This window comes from Nerophis ophidion, linkage group LG08 (genome assembly GCF_033978795.1).
Source record: "Nerophis ophidion isolate RoL-2023_Sa linkage group LG08, RoL_Noph_v1.0, whole genome shotgun sequence".
Taxonomy (NCBI): domain Eukaryota; kingdom Metazoa; phylum Chordata; class Actinopteri; order Syngnathiformes; family Syngnathidae; genus Nerophis; species Nerophis ophidion.
This window is the reverse complement of record NC_084618.1, coordinates 46357965-46375843: the sequence shown is the minus strand read 5'-3', so window position 1 is coordinate 46375843 and position 17879 is coordinate 46357965. Positions and strand designations below refer to the sequence as shown.

The window sequence follows — 17879 nt, the reverse complement described above, 5'->3', positions numbered from 1 at the left end:
CTGAATACAACTAAATGTGTGCATTTTTGAGTAACACCAACATGTTTTGAGTAGAATAAGTCTTGTATTCTTTTTAATAACATTGTTATTCTAAAGCTAACCAATAATAAATAAAATTGTTCTTACCATTAATGCGACTTCTTGAAAAAGGTGCGGTAGAAAACGGATGGTTGGATTAATAATGCAGGAGAATGTTTTATATTTTAAATGTTGTTTTTAACTCTGATTACCAGTGGAATTATTCATTTCTTATCACGTTAAGCAATGTCAGATAAGATTAATCTGAGAGCCAGATGCATCCATCAAAAGAGCTACACCTGGCTCTAGAGCCATAGGTTCCCTATATGTTATAGCACAGGGGTCACCAACCTTTTTGAAACCAAGAGCTACTTCTTGGGTACTGATTAATGCAAATGGCTACCAGTTTGATACACACTTAAATAAATTGCCAGAAATAACCTATTTGCTCAATTTACCTTTAATAAATACATCTATATGTATATAACAAAATGGGTATTTCTGTCTGTCATTCCGTCGTACATTTTTTTTCCTTTTACGGAAGGTTTTTTGTTGAGAATAAATTATGAGAAAAACAGTTAACTAAACGGTTTAAAAGAGGAGAAAACACGAAAAAACTGAAAATACAATTTTGAAACATAGTTTATCTTTAATTTCGACTCTTTAAAATTCAAAATTCAACCGAAAAAAATGAATACAAAAACTAGCTAATTTGAATCTTTTTGAAGAAAATAAAAAAAAAGTATTTATGGAACATCATTAGTAATTTTTCCTGATTAGGATTAATTTTAGAATTTTGATGACATGTTTTAAATAGGTTAAAATCCAATCTGCACTTTGTTATAATATATGACAAATTGGACCAAGCTATATTTCTAAGAAATACAAATCATTATTTCTTCTAGATTTTCCAGAACAAAAATTTAAAAATAAATTCAAAATACTTTGAAATAAGATTTAAATTTGATTCTACAGATTTTCTAGATTTGCCAGATTTTTTTTTTTTAATTTTAATCATAAATTTGAAGGAATATTTCACAAAGATTCTCTGTCGAAAAAACAGAAGCTAAGATGAAGAATTAAATGAAAATGTATTTATTGTTCTTTCTAATAAAAAAAAAAAACTTTAACATTGATTTAAATTGTCAGGAAAGAAGAGGAAGGAATTTAAAAGGTAAAAAGGTATATGTGTTTAAAAATCCTAAAATCATTTTTAAGGTTGTATTTTTCTCTAAAATTGTCTTTCTGAAAGTTATAAGAAGCAAAGTAAAAAAATAAACGAATTAATTCAAACAAGTGAACACCAAGTCTTTAAAATATTTTCTTGGATTTTCAAATTCTATTTGAGTTTGGTCTCTCTTAGAATTAAAAATGTCGAGCAAAGCGAGACCAGCTTGCTAGTAAATAAATACAATTTAAAAAATAGAGGCAGCTCACTGGTAAGTGCTGCTATTTGAGCTATTTTTTAGAACAGACCAGCGGGCTACTCATCTGGTCCTTACGGGCTACCTGGTGTCCGCGGGCACCGCGTTGGTGACCCCTGTTATAGTGCAATGTGTTACTGTACTGTCCAGTACAATACTCCTTCCTTCCTGTTGGTGGCGATAAAGCACCATATCGTTGCTAGCTCATGGTCAATGATAGACGAAGAAGAGTGATTACCCACAATCCACCGCTGGTGGAGGTAGAGGGCGCCTTTTGCTAAAGCTGCGGCTGCGTGTCTGGCAAGACTGAATGATTCCTCATCCATGAAAACACTCACGCCGTAATATTGGTGGACCAAATTTGTTTTGTTTGATCTTCCTCACTTCAGTTTACGGCAAAGCAACGCCGGGATGGCTCCATTTAGCTTCATGACAGCGAGTGTTAGCCTGTTGGCGAAGTCCTTCAATGTCTTCTCCTGCACAAGCACTTCTTTGGCAAGGTAGCTACATTTTCTTCTACTTAAGTTTATCTGCTTGTAGTAATACGAGGGACGACAGAGCAAAACAACCCAAGCATTAGGCGCACATCTTCATGTGTAATGTGGTGGTTTTTGATAAAAAAGTAAAAAAACTAAAACGTTATTGTAAATATTTTGCATGCTGTGCAGAATTACGATACCGCTACTACCGAGTTATTATGGTGCGTGGAAGGTAGCCGCAAATAAACTTCCCCGCAGAATGTGTTTGTAACTAAAAAAATGTGAGGTTATTTATCTGAATGCTATGTGTGGAACTGCAATAGCCGCATGGCCCAAAACCAAAACACACACACCGAAACACGAGCTACAGTTAATGCTGCAAATTAAAAAAAAAAAAATGCAATCACGTAAAAGCTGCAGGACCAAAACATGCAATTGTAAAATGCTGCTAATACAAAAAAAAAAAAAAAAACCCATAAAAAAACCCAAAACATGCATGGCAGAATTGCTGCAAGACTGTGTTGTTAGCACGATGCCAATGGCGCGCAATTTACAAAATGCGCAACTGCATTTTGCAAATTTAATGTCAAATCAAATGTTTATTGGATTCATCACTATACAGTGTACATCCACGACTAAATTACTGACTAAACTACTACGAAGTGTGGATTCAGGCCGGGTGGCCTATTTCAAGTTCTGGGTAACCCAGGACGACAAATAATCCAATGATTTCTCCGGTAAGATATATATCACAATTTCCCCATCCAATAACATGCTGGTTGACGTAGAGAAACATGTTCGCTTGACCGCTCTGTGTTAAAGCTTCCCAGCAAACAAAGAAACACCGGGTGTGTCTCAGTGCTAAAGACAGCTGCAATCCACCGCTTTCCACCAACAGCATTGTTCTTTCTAGTCTCCATTATTAAATGAACAAATTGCAAAAGATTCAGAAACACAGATGTCCAAAATACTGGGTAATTATGCCATTAAAGCAGACAACTTTTAGCCGTAACTGATGCTGAGCTAATATTTCCTGACATTCCGTGACGTCACGCGTACGCATCATCATTCCGCGACGTTTTCAACAAGAAACTCGCGGGAAATTTAAAATTGCAATTTAGTAAACTAAAAAGGCTGTATTGGCATGTGTTGCAAGGTTAATATTTCATCATTGATATATAAACTATCAGACTGCGTGGTCGGTAGTAGTGTGTTTCAGTAGGCCTTTAAAATACAGTAGCGTATAGGCCCAAGTGTTCAGTAATATTTAATATTTTCGGCCGCTGAAACATTACACAGTTTGAACAGTTACACTGTTTGATTTATAGGAAAAATAAAACACTACCTAAATAATGAATCAAATACAATTAGTTTCAGATAATTAAGTGATTCTTTGGCATGCCACTAGATAGAGCCCACATTTTGAGAATCACAGGCATGGACAAACAACCAGCCATGAATAAATGGATGCTAGCCAAGTATTCTGAAAAAATGTGATGCGTCATAAAAAATGCAACCAGTTGCATAGTCCAATAGTTTAGCAACATAAGTAATAGACGGATTTAGATTATTATTATTTTTTTTTAAATGCCCGAATTAGGTCCTCGAACAAGTGCCTTTGTAGTTTTTATTATTATTAATATATGAGCTTGTCAAAATACTTGTTGTTGACATTCATTCTGTCACCATACAATATAGACCAGTGTTGACAAGCACCACTTCAGAAAACACTTGGCTTTCCAAGTACCACCATAATGACCAACACTAAAATACAGTAATAGGCCCAAGTGTTCAGTAAAAACAAGGCAGAGGTTTTATATTTAATATTTTCGGACACTGAAACATTAGACAGTTTGAACAGTTACACTGTTTGAATTATAGGAAAAATAAAACACTAGTGGCCTAGTGGATAGTGTGTCCGTCCTGAGATCGGTAGGTTGTGAGTTCAAACCCCGGCCGAGTCATACCAAAGACTATAAAAAAATGGGACCCATTGCCTCCCTGCTTGGCACTCAGCATCAAGGGTTGGAATTGGGGGTTAAATCACCATAAATGATTCGCGGGCGCGGAACCGCTGGTCAACAAGGGGATGGGTCAAATGCATAGGACAAATTTCACCTAACCTAGTGTGTGTGTGTGTGTGACAATCATTGGTACTTAAACTTAACATAATTAAGTCATTCTTTGACATACCACTAGATAGAGTTTTCCGGGACACACGGCTCGCAAGAGTGCCAGACCTGAGGGTTATTGGTCTGTAAAGATTCAGGCATAACATTTTAAAAATATAATAGAGCAACTAATTTTTACGAACAAGTGGTAACGACGACATAATGAAAAATCTGCCTTTTCAATCCACCAACTTCCTCCTGGTCTTTAAAGGCATTGTGTTCTACATTTTCAACTTTTTTAGATTTATGCAAACAAAATGTTGTTCGCTTGTGGAGGTTTGTTTTTAAGTTGTCCCTGGTTTCATTTGTAAGCCACTCCTGAACAATCTGGTATGAGATTTCCCTGAGATGATTAGAATTTTTGACGTCACAAAATTGGAAAATCCAGTCATAGCAGGTTGTCTAGTTTCCAGCGTTAATGGGCAACCGCTGCGCAGTGCATTTTCTTGAAAATCTAAAGCAAGAAAATAAATATTTTTTGGGGGGGAAGAGTCTCTTAAAACCAACAGCTGTTTTGTGAACAAAGCACAATTGGAACATAGCACAATTATTTGTTATGGTGTTAATGGATTTGGATCATGTCTGTGTTTGGAAGGTGTGGACGTTTCTCTACATTTGCATCTGTCGGCAATTGTATGTTACGCATGAAGATGCAATACTAAGTTGAAGTCATGAAAAATATGTTCAGTTAAGTTTGGAAACAAAAGAGTATTTGTTTATAGTTAATTTCCGTTAAAAAGTAGATGCAGTATTAATGATACTTAATCCAAATTTTTTTTTTTTGCATGATTTGTATGTGGCTATTGACTTCTATGATTCATAAGGAAACACTAATGTATGTGTAGGCTAAATTGACTTTTTGCATAATCTAATTATATTTATCCACAACAACTCTGAATTTAGGGTGGTTGTTGACTCTCTAATGTAGATATATGAGGCAATCAAAATATTGGCCCGACTCTCAATATGATGTGGCAAATATATATACACCATTCCAAGTGAAAAAGCAAATATTTGACTCAATATTTATTACGGCTGGTCTGTGTCATGTGTATTCATTACCTCGACCACTTCCGTAATTTGTCGTCCCTTGTTATTTCTAAGCGTCAGCTTCTCAGCCAAAGTGAAATTTTTTGCTGCCTTCTATCGTCCTAATTTCAATGTTTCCCACATAACTGCAATTGTCTGCGTTGCTGGATTGGGGCAAACAGGTGACTTCTCAACCAGAAAACACCAATATTTTTTTTGTAATAGATATATATATATTTGAAGAATAATATTTTGTTCAGTTCTAATGTATTACATTGAGTATTAATTGCAGTGTAACAAATAGTAAAGCTAAGGATAGCACTACTAATGTAAAAAATGAACTACCACTTACGACCCAGTTGGAGAAATCCTATTGATCAATAAAGACACCAATAATTTATTCTTTTACTAATCTTTGCATATATTTTTTTAATTGTTGTTGTGCCAGAGTTGTCCAGGCTGCTTACAGCAACCCAGTAAAATGTCTGTGTACCCATGCCTATGGACCTCCAAAGAGGCCTCTCAATGGATACATGAGATATACTTTGCAGCAGAAGCCACGCATGATGATGCAAAACCCAGGTAAGAGCAACATTTGGAAATATGTAAGCAGGAAAAGTGTAGTGTAAAAACATACTAAAACCATTTAGGAATTGTCTGGGCATTGTGTAGAAGCTCAGATTGCAAGCATCAAACTGATACCTTTTAATGTTAACAAACTATTCAATTAATTAATTTTGTCTTCCTCAGAATTAAAACCAACAACTATCATCAGTAAGATTGCCCAGGAGTGGAAAACGATGAGCCAAGAACAGAAACAGGTATTTCATCTTAGTACAATAGAATTTATAAAGTTGTCAATTAATTTTGGGATGCTATTTGATTAACTTGTTCAAATTAGGGTTGGGTACCGGTAACAAAATGTATTTCGATACTTTTCAAAATAAAGGGGACCACATTAAATTTTTGGCTTCATATTTACAAAAGATCTTACAATACATTAATCATATGGTTCTTATTGCATTTAAAGAAAAATTTGAGAAGATTAAAAAAAAAATTCAAAGGCATTATATACATTGGGCTTTTCTTGTTGCACTCAAATAACCATTTACAATTGTATACATTACATGTAGTTAAGGCTGAAACGACGCGTCGACGTCATCGATGACATAAATTCGTCGACGCTGTTTTTGTGCGTTGCATATTTACGTCACACTACCGTCATGGCGCAGCGCAAAGCTGACGATGCGAGCGAGGGGAAAAAAGCACGCCAAAAGTGTGGGAGTATTTCAATAAACGGCCTATCTATGTTGTTTTATGCACACTGTGTCGAGCGGAAATGGCCTATCATAGCAGCACAACGGCTATGAACGACAATTTGAAAAGAAAACACCCGACAGCGTTCTTGCCATCAACTAGTCAATCGTCCGCATGTGTATACGTTGTCATCATTACACAAAAACATGAATATGTCATTTGGATCTGCAATGTAAATTCACAAACTAAAGCACCATTTAGCTCTGAGAGGCCCGTTTGGCGTGCCTGTTCAGTGTTTTCAAAGACGCGCTCCTCTTTACGCTAACGTTAATTAGTTGTGCAAATACCTTTTACAACATTAACAGTTACATATACTATGTACAAATGAACTATTAACTTTCACTTTAATCATACTATCATTGTTGTGTTATTAAACCAATTTAACAAGATAATTTGTGTAGTTACTATACACACTTCTTGGCTCAGATTCGGATGAACTCAGCAACAATGAGGAAGACAACAATGACAGTAATGATGCTGAAATGGTCAGAAACGAGTTATTGTCTTATTTTGGAGACTCCCCCATTTCCAAGGATGAAAACCCATTAAAATGGTGAAAAGAACAGCAGACAAGGTTTCCAAATCTGGCAATGCTGCCTCGGTCTTACCTCTCAGTTCCAGCCACATCGACCCCTTCTGAGCGCCTATTTTCAGCTGCTGAGAATATTGTAAACAAGAAAAGAACCAGCCTCACCGCAGAGCATGTAGACATGCTAACCTTTCTTCATTACAACTTAGTCACTCACTGGAATGAGTAGAATTGGTTATTGTGTACTGTGTTGAACTGGATGTTTATTTTTGCACATTTTAAAAGCAATACTAATGTTTACAGTGCTCCAGAATATTTAGATTGGCACTATTTTGTGCTGGATGTCTATCTTTATTTTTGCACATTTTAAAGCAAAATAAGCAATACTTTTATTTTTGTTGAAATGTTTACACTGTTGTTACAGGATATTTCGTTTTGCATTTTTTTGTATTGGATATTTATCTTTATTCTAGCAAATAAGCAATATTTTTACTTTTGTTGAAATGTTTACACTGTTACAGTATATTTCGTTTTGCACTTTTTTGTATTGGATGTTTATCTTTATTTTTGCACATTTTAAAGCAAAATAAGCAATACTTTTACTTTTGAAATGCTTATACTATTGCAGAATAATAATCTATAGATTAATCAAAAACAATAATCTATAGATTAATCGATAGAAAAATAATCATTAGCTGCAGCCTTACATGTAGTATGCCATAATCTAGGATTAGGTTAAAATAGAATATATATTATTTTTGAAGTGTTAATTAAATTAAAATTTTTTTTTTTTTTTTTCCAAGATGGCGCTGCTGTAGTGGCTGCTGTAAGCAGGAGCTCTGTGCTCTTGTGTCATCCTTTTGTGTTTCCCTCTTGTTTTCATGTGTTATATTTTTTTGCATTTTGGTCCGGGACCCTTTGGGACTGTGTGACAAGGGGTGGCACTTTCGTGACCTCTGTGGTGCTTTTTTTGTGGACTTTTGGATCTGCCTCCCGGGAGCCTTTTGGCCATGGAGACCAGCTGCTGGGTCTCTGCTACACCGGAGTCTGTTTGGAGGGACTGGAGGAGATACGGATGAGGGGACAGGGCTGCGGAGCTAGCACTGAGCGCTGGGACGGAGAGGCTTCGCGGTGTCTCGACTGGGTGAGCAGGTGTCGGACACCTCAGTCACCTTGGACGTATCCTCGCTCATCCATGCGGACTGGACATTGGCCGAGAGTGGAGTCGGCTGTCTTGGTTGCTTTGTTGGGTCTGCTTCTGTCTCTGGCCATGCTCCCTCCTCCCCAGCGGACAATGGCGTGGAACACCGCAGAGGCCACCACAGTGTATATGTTTATTTTACTTTTTATTCATAACTGAAGTGTCTGGTTGTATCTGCTGCTTTAATGTCTCTAATGTCCTCTGTGTTCTTTGATGTTTGATGTTTCCCTCTTACACACATGTAAGAGGGATGTGTACTATGGCTATGAGTCGTTTTTTTTTTTTTTTTTTTTTTTTTTTTTTTTCTCCCCCTTGGCCTCAGTCTGCACCCCCACTCCAGGGCACAGGCTAAGACCGATTTTTATTTTATTTTATTTTAATCTTCTATTCTTTTCTCCCATCCACCCCCCCCCCCCCCCCCCCCGTTTACCTGTATTTTTTGTAAGGGGCGCTGGAAGCCGGCAGACCCGTCAGCGATCCTGTTCTGTCTCCCTGTAATGTTTGTCTGATCTTGAATGGGATTGTGCTGAAAATTGTAATTTTCCTGAAGGAACTATCCTTACGGAATAAATAAAGTACTATCTAATCTAATCTAAATGTTTCATGATTACAAATAAAACCAATAGTAAATTCTCAAATTAATACAATAGCTCAAAGTACACAGATAGGAAATGTAGCAAGTAAAACACAGATTGTTAAAGATAAAACACAACTTGTAGGAAATTGTAACAAAATTCAGTTGTTTCACTTGAATTATTTACATTTCAAGTAACTCAGTTTCCCACTGAAACTGTGAGTGTTGTTGATCTCCCTTTTTGGCCAATGCATCAAAGTCTGGAGTGAGTTTGGTTGTGGCAATTCTCAGGATAGCTCCGAGATCCTGGTCAGTTAACCTGGATCTGTGACGGGATTTGTTGATGTTCATGACGCTAAATGTCTACTCACAGACGTAGGTCGAGCCAAACAAAGTTAGCATCTTCTGTAGCAAAGTGGCGGCTGATATTGTACTCTTTTGTAAACAGTGACAGCTTCTTGGCATATCAGACACAGCCTTTGATCGGACTACAGTAAAAAAAAAAATGTGTTCACTCTGCATTAAATACTCGGCACTCACTGTCCACTTTTCTTTGCTTTGATAAGCTAATTTTTACAGAGGGGCTCACAGGCAACGTTCCCTCTAAGGTGCGCGCCTGCACAATTGCAAACTGCTCACGCGTCCTCTGCACACAGCAAATTAATGCCGCGCAGAAAATCAAAAATCTCATCTGAACTTTAAACAAAATAAGCACATTACAATTTATTCTGTATGATTTTGCAATGCAACTCTATGAGTGACATGTGACAACAAGAGTGGCCCCGATGAATAGAACAATCTTGATCAACACAGTTCAATTATCGTCTGTCGAGACACTTCACGGACAGGGATTCCATCAATCACTTTATTGAGCAAAACTGTTTGTAACCACACAAAAAACATGCGTAAAAAAACTTTTATCAATAAAAACTGGTAATTTTCTGCCATACAAACCAGGCTTAATGTCATCCGTCGTTTCAACAGAAGCCACTCGCTCTCTCACCTGCACCAACACAAACACTCATGGCACTTAGCCAGTGTTGCGTTTATGGCCACACAAAAAGTCGGACAACCCCAACGCCACACAATGTTTAAATGCCAGGTTGTAACTCTCTAACTCCTCAATCAGATGTATGCTTATTTTACTGCCATTTATTAAGAATGTTAATCTGAGGATATTATTCATGAAATATTGTCACTAGTTTTCATAAATGCTAATTAAAACATGTATTTTACAGACAGAAAGTTACAGGAACTAAATGTAATCTCTGAAAAGGGTAACATTTCTTTTAAAGGGAGGACCCGCAGCCAGACATACAATACTAACGCATAGTTAATGAAAAACATGTTTTTTTGTTATTGTCATTGTAACAGGGCAAAATCACTTATATCAGAAAATTATTTTAATAAAACATTTAAATTGTTATGATGTCAGGTTTGGGACAGGTGTGACGCTGGTGTGGCCACAGTGTGCACGTCTGATGTTGCTCACATGTGCTCCACTGAAGGCTCAGGGAGTTTGTGCGTTTGCTCACACACATGAAAAATTAGAAGGAACAATGCTCACAGGACAAAGCTAAAGAGAATTGATTAACGTGGACACCGACTTAAAGAAGTTGAAAAACTTATTCGGATGTTACAATTTAGTGGTCAATTGTACGGAATATGTACTGAACTGTGCGATCTACTGATAAAGGTTTCAATCAATCAATCCATTAAGGGAGTATTATCACACAGGCCAAAAAGGTCAATGAGCTCCGTGTAGTGGGGAAACGCAGTATTACAGGGATATGGTGAAACGAACGAGGTTTAACGACGATAATAATATGAAATGTAATTTGATAATATAATTTAATGGGTGGCTCCTCCTTAATGATAGTCAAGCGCTGAAAACATATACAAGAGGCAGAAACATTAACATTGATAGAGTTTTTTGCAAAAAAAAAAATATATATATTTTTTTCAATAATTTGGGACAGGTTCCGCGGGCTGGGTTGAAACGTTCAACGGGCCGTATACTGCCCACGGGCCGTATTTTGCCCATGTCTGGTCTAAACCATAGGCAACACATTGAGTACAAACCTCAGTGAACATGTCCAAATTGGTCTCAATTAGCCATTTTCTCTCCCTGGTGTCATGTGACATGTTAGAATGACAAAATCTCAGGCATGAATAAGGAGTAGGACTGTTAAACTCAGTGTTATTGCGATTACTCTCTGTCATACTGATTACTAGGAGTTTGATGAAATATTGATATTGTGAACTATGCCAATATTTAAGCTTCTGATACGATTCTGATACTTTGGTCTGTTTTTTGCCGCTTTAAACTATTTCATCGTTATTCTTTAGTAAGTTGAGTCACAGTTTTACTTGTGTAGGGGGCGGTTCTTAGTGTGGTTAAAAGTTAGGCTTAAGTGACAGTCACAAGTCATAACTTGTGTGATGACTGTATTATGTTGATAGTATATATTTGTACCATGAATTGATTAACGTGGACCCCGACTTAAACAAGTTGAAAAACTTATTCGGGTGTTACCATTTAATGGTCAATTTTACGGAATATGTACTGAACAGTGCAAAAATACTAATAAAAGTATCAATCAATCAATCAAAAGAAAAAAACAAAGGCGTTAGTACGGCGGACTTGATTTGTGAAGTTAAATTGCATCTGCGTTGTTCAATCAAATGTGTGGATTTTGGCTTTTATAGTATGAATAAGGACTTTGCACTGTAGTATGTCATTTGTTTGTTTTGTTTCACATCTAAACACTGAAATATTCTCGGTTAATCGGCATATTGAGATATTATTTTAATTGTGAGCCATGTGTCACATTAGGGACACATATATTACAATACAATACATATATTACAATACGATACATATATTGTATCGTATTGTGAGGTCAACCTTAGATTCCCAGCCCTTGTCCGTAGTGTAGAAAGGTGTATTTAACCCCCCAATCCCTTAAAATGAATGAACTAATTTCGACTTGTACAAAGTCAGGGACTTTTAACCTAAGAAGTTCTACTGTATTTCTTACAAACATTTTACATAAAAGTGATAAAGCACTTATTTTGTGCCTCTTCTGTACAGCCATTTGAAGATGCCTTTCTGCGTGAAAAGGAACAATTCAATATTGATTTGAAGGACTATAAGGCCCAGTTATCCCCAGAAGAGATCGAACAAGAAGTCAATGAGAAGAGGCAGAGGACTGCCAAGAGGAAGGCCATTCGCATGAAGCGGGTAAGAGACCTGCACGCTTCAGAGTGTATCTCTATTTCTACGCTTTTCAGATACAAACTCATGAAAAAGTCTCAATTAGGGCTGCAAAAATATTCAAAAAAATATAAATCACTATTTTCTGGATCAGAATTGAGATCATGATTCTTTGGAGTGATTTTTTTCATACACACAAGCACACACAAGTTACCAGTTCAGGGCTGTGTGCTTATGTTGTGAAGAAATCACCTGTTTTTCTATTATTATCATCATTAACAGTATTATGTTTGAAAAGAACCCTCCCATGGTTTTTCTGCCATTTTTCATATGAGGTTCTGGAAAGACAGTTGACAGGGGACTTCTTTTAAGTGAACTGAATGGAAAGACTGAAAAGAATCCATCAAGTCAAAAGCATGGCACACTTGGTCACTCCACAGTACATTCATATACATAACAGCAGTCAGTCAAAAGAAAAGTTAATTCATGAACTTGATCGCTTCTCCTGCGTGGCTGATTAATTATTGATAATCAGCGGGGCGAGTGACAAGGAAAGGTGCTTTGCAGTGTGAATGTGTGAAGCATAAACAATTATGTTCTGTGATCTAGATGTTAACCAGGCTGGGGAAGCCCAAACGCCCCCGCTCACAATTCAACATCTTCATGTCTGAACATTATAAGGAAGCCAGAGGAACCACCTTACAGGTCAGTAATCAGCAGCATTTAAATATAACGGTTTCTTGTTTGACAAAAGATGATATTTGATTAATCTGGGTCAACATATTAACATGTAATGCCTGTAATGACTTACAGTACATGTTACTACATAAGATGTCTTAATAAATCCAATAGTTATGACTGCAATGATTCATCTAAAACAACTCTTATTTGCAGCATTTATTTTATACTTCATATGTTAATGCATTACATAACATCTCCTATGTTGGATGTTAATTTCATATCAGGCAAAGATGAAGTCTCTGTTGGAGGACTGGAGGAATCTTTCTAACAATCAGAAACAGGTAAGAGTCAACAACTTTAAATGTTATTAATTTAATTTTAAGTATCAAATTTAGTCAAGAAGCCAAAACAATAAATGCTCTTGCTCAAACATGGGCAATCATTTTGACTCAGGGGCCACGTTAAAAGAAAAAAAAAAAGTGTCTGGAGTATGTGTGTACGAATATATATATATATATAAATATATATATATATTAGGGGTGTGGGGAAAAATCGATTCGAATTTGAATCGCGATTCTCACATTGTGCGATTCAGAATCGATTCTCATTTAAAAAAAAAATCAATATATATATTTTTTTAATCAATCCAACAAAACAATACACAGCAATATCAATCAATCAATCAATGTTTATTTATATAGCCCCAAATCACAAATGTCTCAAAGGACTGCACAAATCATTACGACTACAACATCCTCGGAAGAACCCACAAAAGGGCAAGGAAAACTCACACCCAGTGGGCAGGGAGAATTCACATCCAGTGGGATGCCAGTGACAATGCTGACTATGAGAAACCTTGGAGAGGACCTCAGATGTGGGCAACCCCCCCCCCTCTAGGGGACCGAAAGCAATGGATGTCGAGCGGGTCTAACATGATACTGTGAAAGTTCAATCCATAGTGGCTCCAACACAGCCGCGAGAGTTCAGTTCAAGCGGATCCAAGACAGCAGCGAGAGTCCCGTCCACAGGAAACCATCTCAAGCGGATCAGCAGCGTAGAGATGTCCCCAACCGATAAAGCCGAGCGGTCCATCCTGGGTCCCGACGAGCGGTCCATCCTGGGTCTCGACTCTGGACAGCCAGTACTTCATCCATGGTCATCGGACCGGACCCCCTCCACAAGGGAGGGGGGGACATAGGAGAAAGAAAATAAAAGAAGCGGCAGATCAACTGGTCTAAAAAGGAGGTCTATTTAAAGGCTAGAGTATACAGATGAGTTTTAAGGTGAGACTTAAATACCATAACAGTGCAATCCAATTCCAAAACTAAACCTGACCCAGCAACACTCAGAACTGCAATAAACAGAGCAATTGAGGAGACACAAAACAAACCAAAAGTAGTGAAAAAAAAATTAATATTATCGACAACAGTATCAATATTAGTTATAATTTCAGCATAGCAGTGATTAAAAATCCCTCATTGACATTATTATTAGACATTTATAAAAATAAAAAAAAAGAACAAGTGTCACAGTGTCTTACACTTTCATCGCATCTCATAAACTTGACAACACACTGTGTCCAATATTTAAAATAAGTCATATTTTTGGTTTGTTTAATAGTTAAAACAAATTTACATTATTGCAATCAGTTGATAAAACATTGTCCTTTACAATTTTAAAAGCTTTTAAAAAAAATTTACTAATCTGCTAGCATGTGAGCAGACTGGGGTAGATCCCGCAGAAATCCTATGTATTGAATGAATACAGAATCGTTTTGAATCGGAAAAATATTGTTTCTGAATCAAGAATCGCGTTGAATCAAAAAAATCGATTTATAATCGAATTGCGACCCCAAAAATCGATATTGAATCGAATCGTGGGACACCCAAAGATTCGCAGCCCTAGTGTGCCAATTTTGTGGCAGGTAATACTTTGTTGGAAGGCTAAGCATCGAAAACAGGAATCAATGTTTAAAAATGTTAACAATTCTGGGATAATCAGAATATAAGACTTGGTTCCCATCAATGCTCGATGCCCAGCCCCAGCTGAAGCTTCAGTGATTAAATATTGACCTTTATATACTTGCACAAGTATGATGTCAAATAAAGGAAGGTTGGTCTTTTTGTGCAAACCTGTGTCAAAGTACGTAATAAAATCCACACATCTCATCTATTTGATCCACATCTTAGATATTCGTAGAGTTGGCCATGGACGACAAAATCCGTTACAACAAAGAGATGGCGTCATGGGAGGATCACATGTTGGAAATCAGACGAGAAGACCTGATCAGAAACAAGACTTTGTTGGCCAAAAGAAAAGCTTCGGAAACGGCACAGACCAAGACGGTAAAAAATGTGGCCGGAAAAAGTCCCACTGCCAGAGCGGTGACGACGAGAAGCACGAAGAAGACGAAGGCAAAAAGCAAGGCTTCAAAACCTAAATCAAAGACTTGAGGTTTGTTTATCAGTGGTTGGAGGTGTTGTACACTACTATTGTTCTGATGGTAAAGATTTTCTCTTGATGGTCTTTGTTTATTCTCTGACTTCTAACGTAACCAGCGTTGTCAGACAAAGCCAATTCAACACCTGTTTTGTATTGTTTTCAATAGAAATTAAAAGCAAGACGCACCCAAATTGTCACTGTCCAGGGTCTATAAAACAATCAAACAATCCAGATTACCCCCTGAATGTAATCACTAGTTCCTTATCCCATTTTGGACATTTCCCGAAATTAATGCCTCATGTCAGTCATCCACTGTTTTAGTATGTGTGAATGGAGGCGGGCTGCTAGAATACACACACACAAGCTCATAACATAATCATTAGGTTAACGCAGCAGAGATGATCTGGATCAGCCCCAAAATGTAACAGCTTATTCATCTCATTTTGGACATTAGATGAAAACCCGCCATAACTTTTTGAGTTATTTTGCTGACTGACAAACAAACCAACGGCGAAAATTACATAACCTCCTGGGGGAGATAACAATTACCTCACCCCAGTAGTTGCTGAGGCGTTTGCAGTCTTTGCGGAGGTACGATGTTTGCAATTAGTGGATCTGATTAGATTAGGCTTGTGTATCCCAATGTCTCCCGTGAAAATCATTGCAATGAGAATAAAAACAATATCTTATTGGCTAAGACTACACTACTCACATCACAGTGTTATGTTATCCAATAAAATATTTTCTTTTTCATCACAATGCATTACTTTTATGGTGATTTTGAGCTGGACTTTGACATTTACCCTTACAGGACATTTAAATAAATGACAGAAAATTATATTTTTAGAGCCCACTATTGTCATAAAAATGTATATAACATTTAAAAAGAGAAATAAGAAATAATTAGTGAGTAGTGACAAAGTTATTTACCAACACATTGTATTTTTTTCGGCCCTTCACAGGACTTGTTAGTCTGCAGCTGGTTTGCAACTTCACAGTAGGAGTTTGTCTTCTCGCATTGTAAGATGTCAGTGAAACACGAGTGTTCCCAAATCCCCAGTTTTACACGCGTTACTTTCCCTGGTCTCTTTCCATCCAAATGATCCAAAAGAAGATTACTTTTCACATCTAGCAACGTCGTTACCTAACCCTTTTACTGTCTCAACTTATTGTTTGTTGTTTTTAGTCTTTGTGTATGATTTCAAGTCACTGTTGACAGTAGTACATTACCTTGGTGACTTTTTCTTTTGTAATGTGTGTTGGAATAAACACAGTAACATCTGATAGTATGTGTGAACAATATACAAACAGATTGCCATGTCAACAAAATGAGTCTTATATTTAGAAATAGAAACATTTCAATTGACACCAAACTCAGAGGCCTCAAAACTTATGTATGGTCTGTCCTACTTTACAACTGTGAATACTGGACTTTAAATAACCAACAACTGTGAAATTTGGAGGCAACTGACGTGGTTCTTCAGAAAAATACTCTGCATATCATGGACTGAAAATAAGAGTAACAGAGAGGTATTGGCGTGGGCAAAAACAAGAAGATCTTCCATTGCAACAATTGGAAATAGGCAGCTGAAATTCCTCGAGCATATGATTAGAAAAGACAGCTTAGAAAAACTGATGTTTTAGGAAAAGTAGTAAGAAAGAAAGCTCCATGTCGACAATAATGGAGGTTTAAAGGCCCACTGAAATGTTTTTTTTTTATTTAAACGGGGATAGCAGGCCCATTCTATATGTCATACTTGATCATTTCGCGATATTGCCATATTTTTGCTGAAAGGATTTAGTAGAGAACATCGACGATAAAGTTCGCAACTTTTGGTCGCTAATAAAAAAGCCTTACCTGTACCGGAAGTAGCAGACAATGTGCGCGTGACATCACGGGTTGTAGGTCTCCTCATATCCTCACATTGTTTATAATCATAGCCACCAGCAGCTAGAGCGATTCGGACCAAGAAAGCGACAATTTCCCCATTAATTTGCGCGAGGATGAAAGATTAGTGGATGAGGATAAAGAGAGTGAAGGACTAGATTAAAAAAAAGTTTGAAAAAAAAAAAGGCGAGGACACATTTACTAGGATAATTGTGTGTGAATGTGAGTGTGAATGTTGTCTGTCTATCTGTGTTGGCCCTGCGATGAGGTGGCGACTTGTCCAAGGTGTACCCTGCCTTCCGCCCGATTGTAGCTGAGATAGGCGACAGCGCCCCCCGCGACCCCGAAAGGGAATAAGCGGTAGAAAATGGATGGATGGATGGAATTCTGGAAAATCCCTTATCTGCCTATTGTGTTACTGGTGTTTTAGTAAGATTATATAGTACCTGAAGGAGGGGTGTGGCCATGGGTGTGTTGACCGCCAGTGTCTCCGGTGGGAGGAGGTAATAGTCCTCAGCAGCTGCAGCAGGACGCAAGCTCCGCTGATGTCTCCGGTAAGAGCCGACCTTTTACCACAATTTTCTCACCGAAACCTGCCGGTTGACATGTGGTCGTGATCCATGTTTGCTGGACTGCTCTGTTCCATAGTAAAGCTTCACCTTCGGGAATTTTAAACAAGGAAACACCGGCTGTGTTTCTGTTGCTAAAGGCTAAAAGCTTCCCACCTCCATCTTTCTACTTTGAGTTCTCCATTATTAATTGAACAAATTGCAAAAGATTCAGCAACACAGATGTCCAGAATACTGTGTAATTATGCGATTAAAGCAGACTACTTATAGCCTGGATCGGGCTGAAAAAAAATGTCCGCTACAACCCGAGACGTCACGCGCACGCGTCACCATTCCGCAA

General features: G+C 37.5%; 1 protein-coding gene across 1 annotated transcript; it reads left to right on the top strand.

The window, feature by feature from the left end:
- The first annotated feature begins 1672 nt into the window (after positions 1-1672).
- tfam (transcription factor A, mitochondrial) lies at positions 1673-16366 on the top strand. The gene is made up of 7 exons (XM_061908676.1): positions 1673-1942; positions 5570-5703; positions 5872-5942; positions 11837-11986; positions 12569-12664; positions 12925-12981; positions 14830-16366. Exons 1-7 carry the CDS (start codon positions 1854-1856, stop codon positions 15091-15093), a joined length of 861 nt encoding a protein of 286 aa, XP_061764660.1. The 5' UTR covers positions 1673-1853; the 3' UTR covers positions 15094-16366.
- Positions 16367-17879: the final 1513 nt, after the last annotated feature.

Excerpts from the sequence above, each read along its gene's own strand:
- tfam (XM_061908676.1), top strand. The coding sequence starts at position 1,854 with ATGGCTCCATTTAGCTTCATGACAGCGAGTGTTAGCCTGTTGGCGAAG. Across the intron at positions 1,943-5,569 it reads ACAAGCACTTCTTTGGCAAG|AGTTGTCCAGGCTGCTTACA; the intron begins GTAGCTACATTT and ends TTGTTGTGCCAG. Across the intron at positions 11,987-12,568 it reads AGGCCATTCGCATGAAGCGG|ATGTTAACCAGGCTGGGGAA; the intron begins GTAAGAGACCTG and ends TCTGTGATCTAG.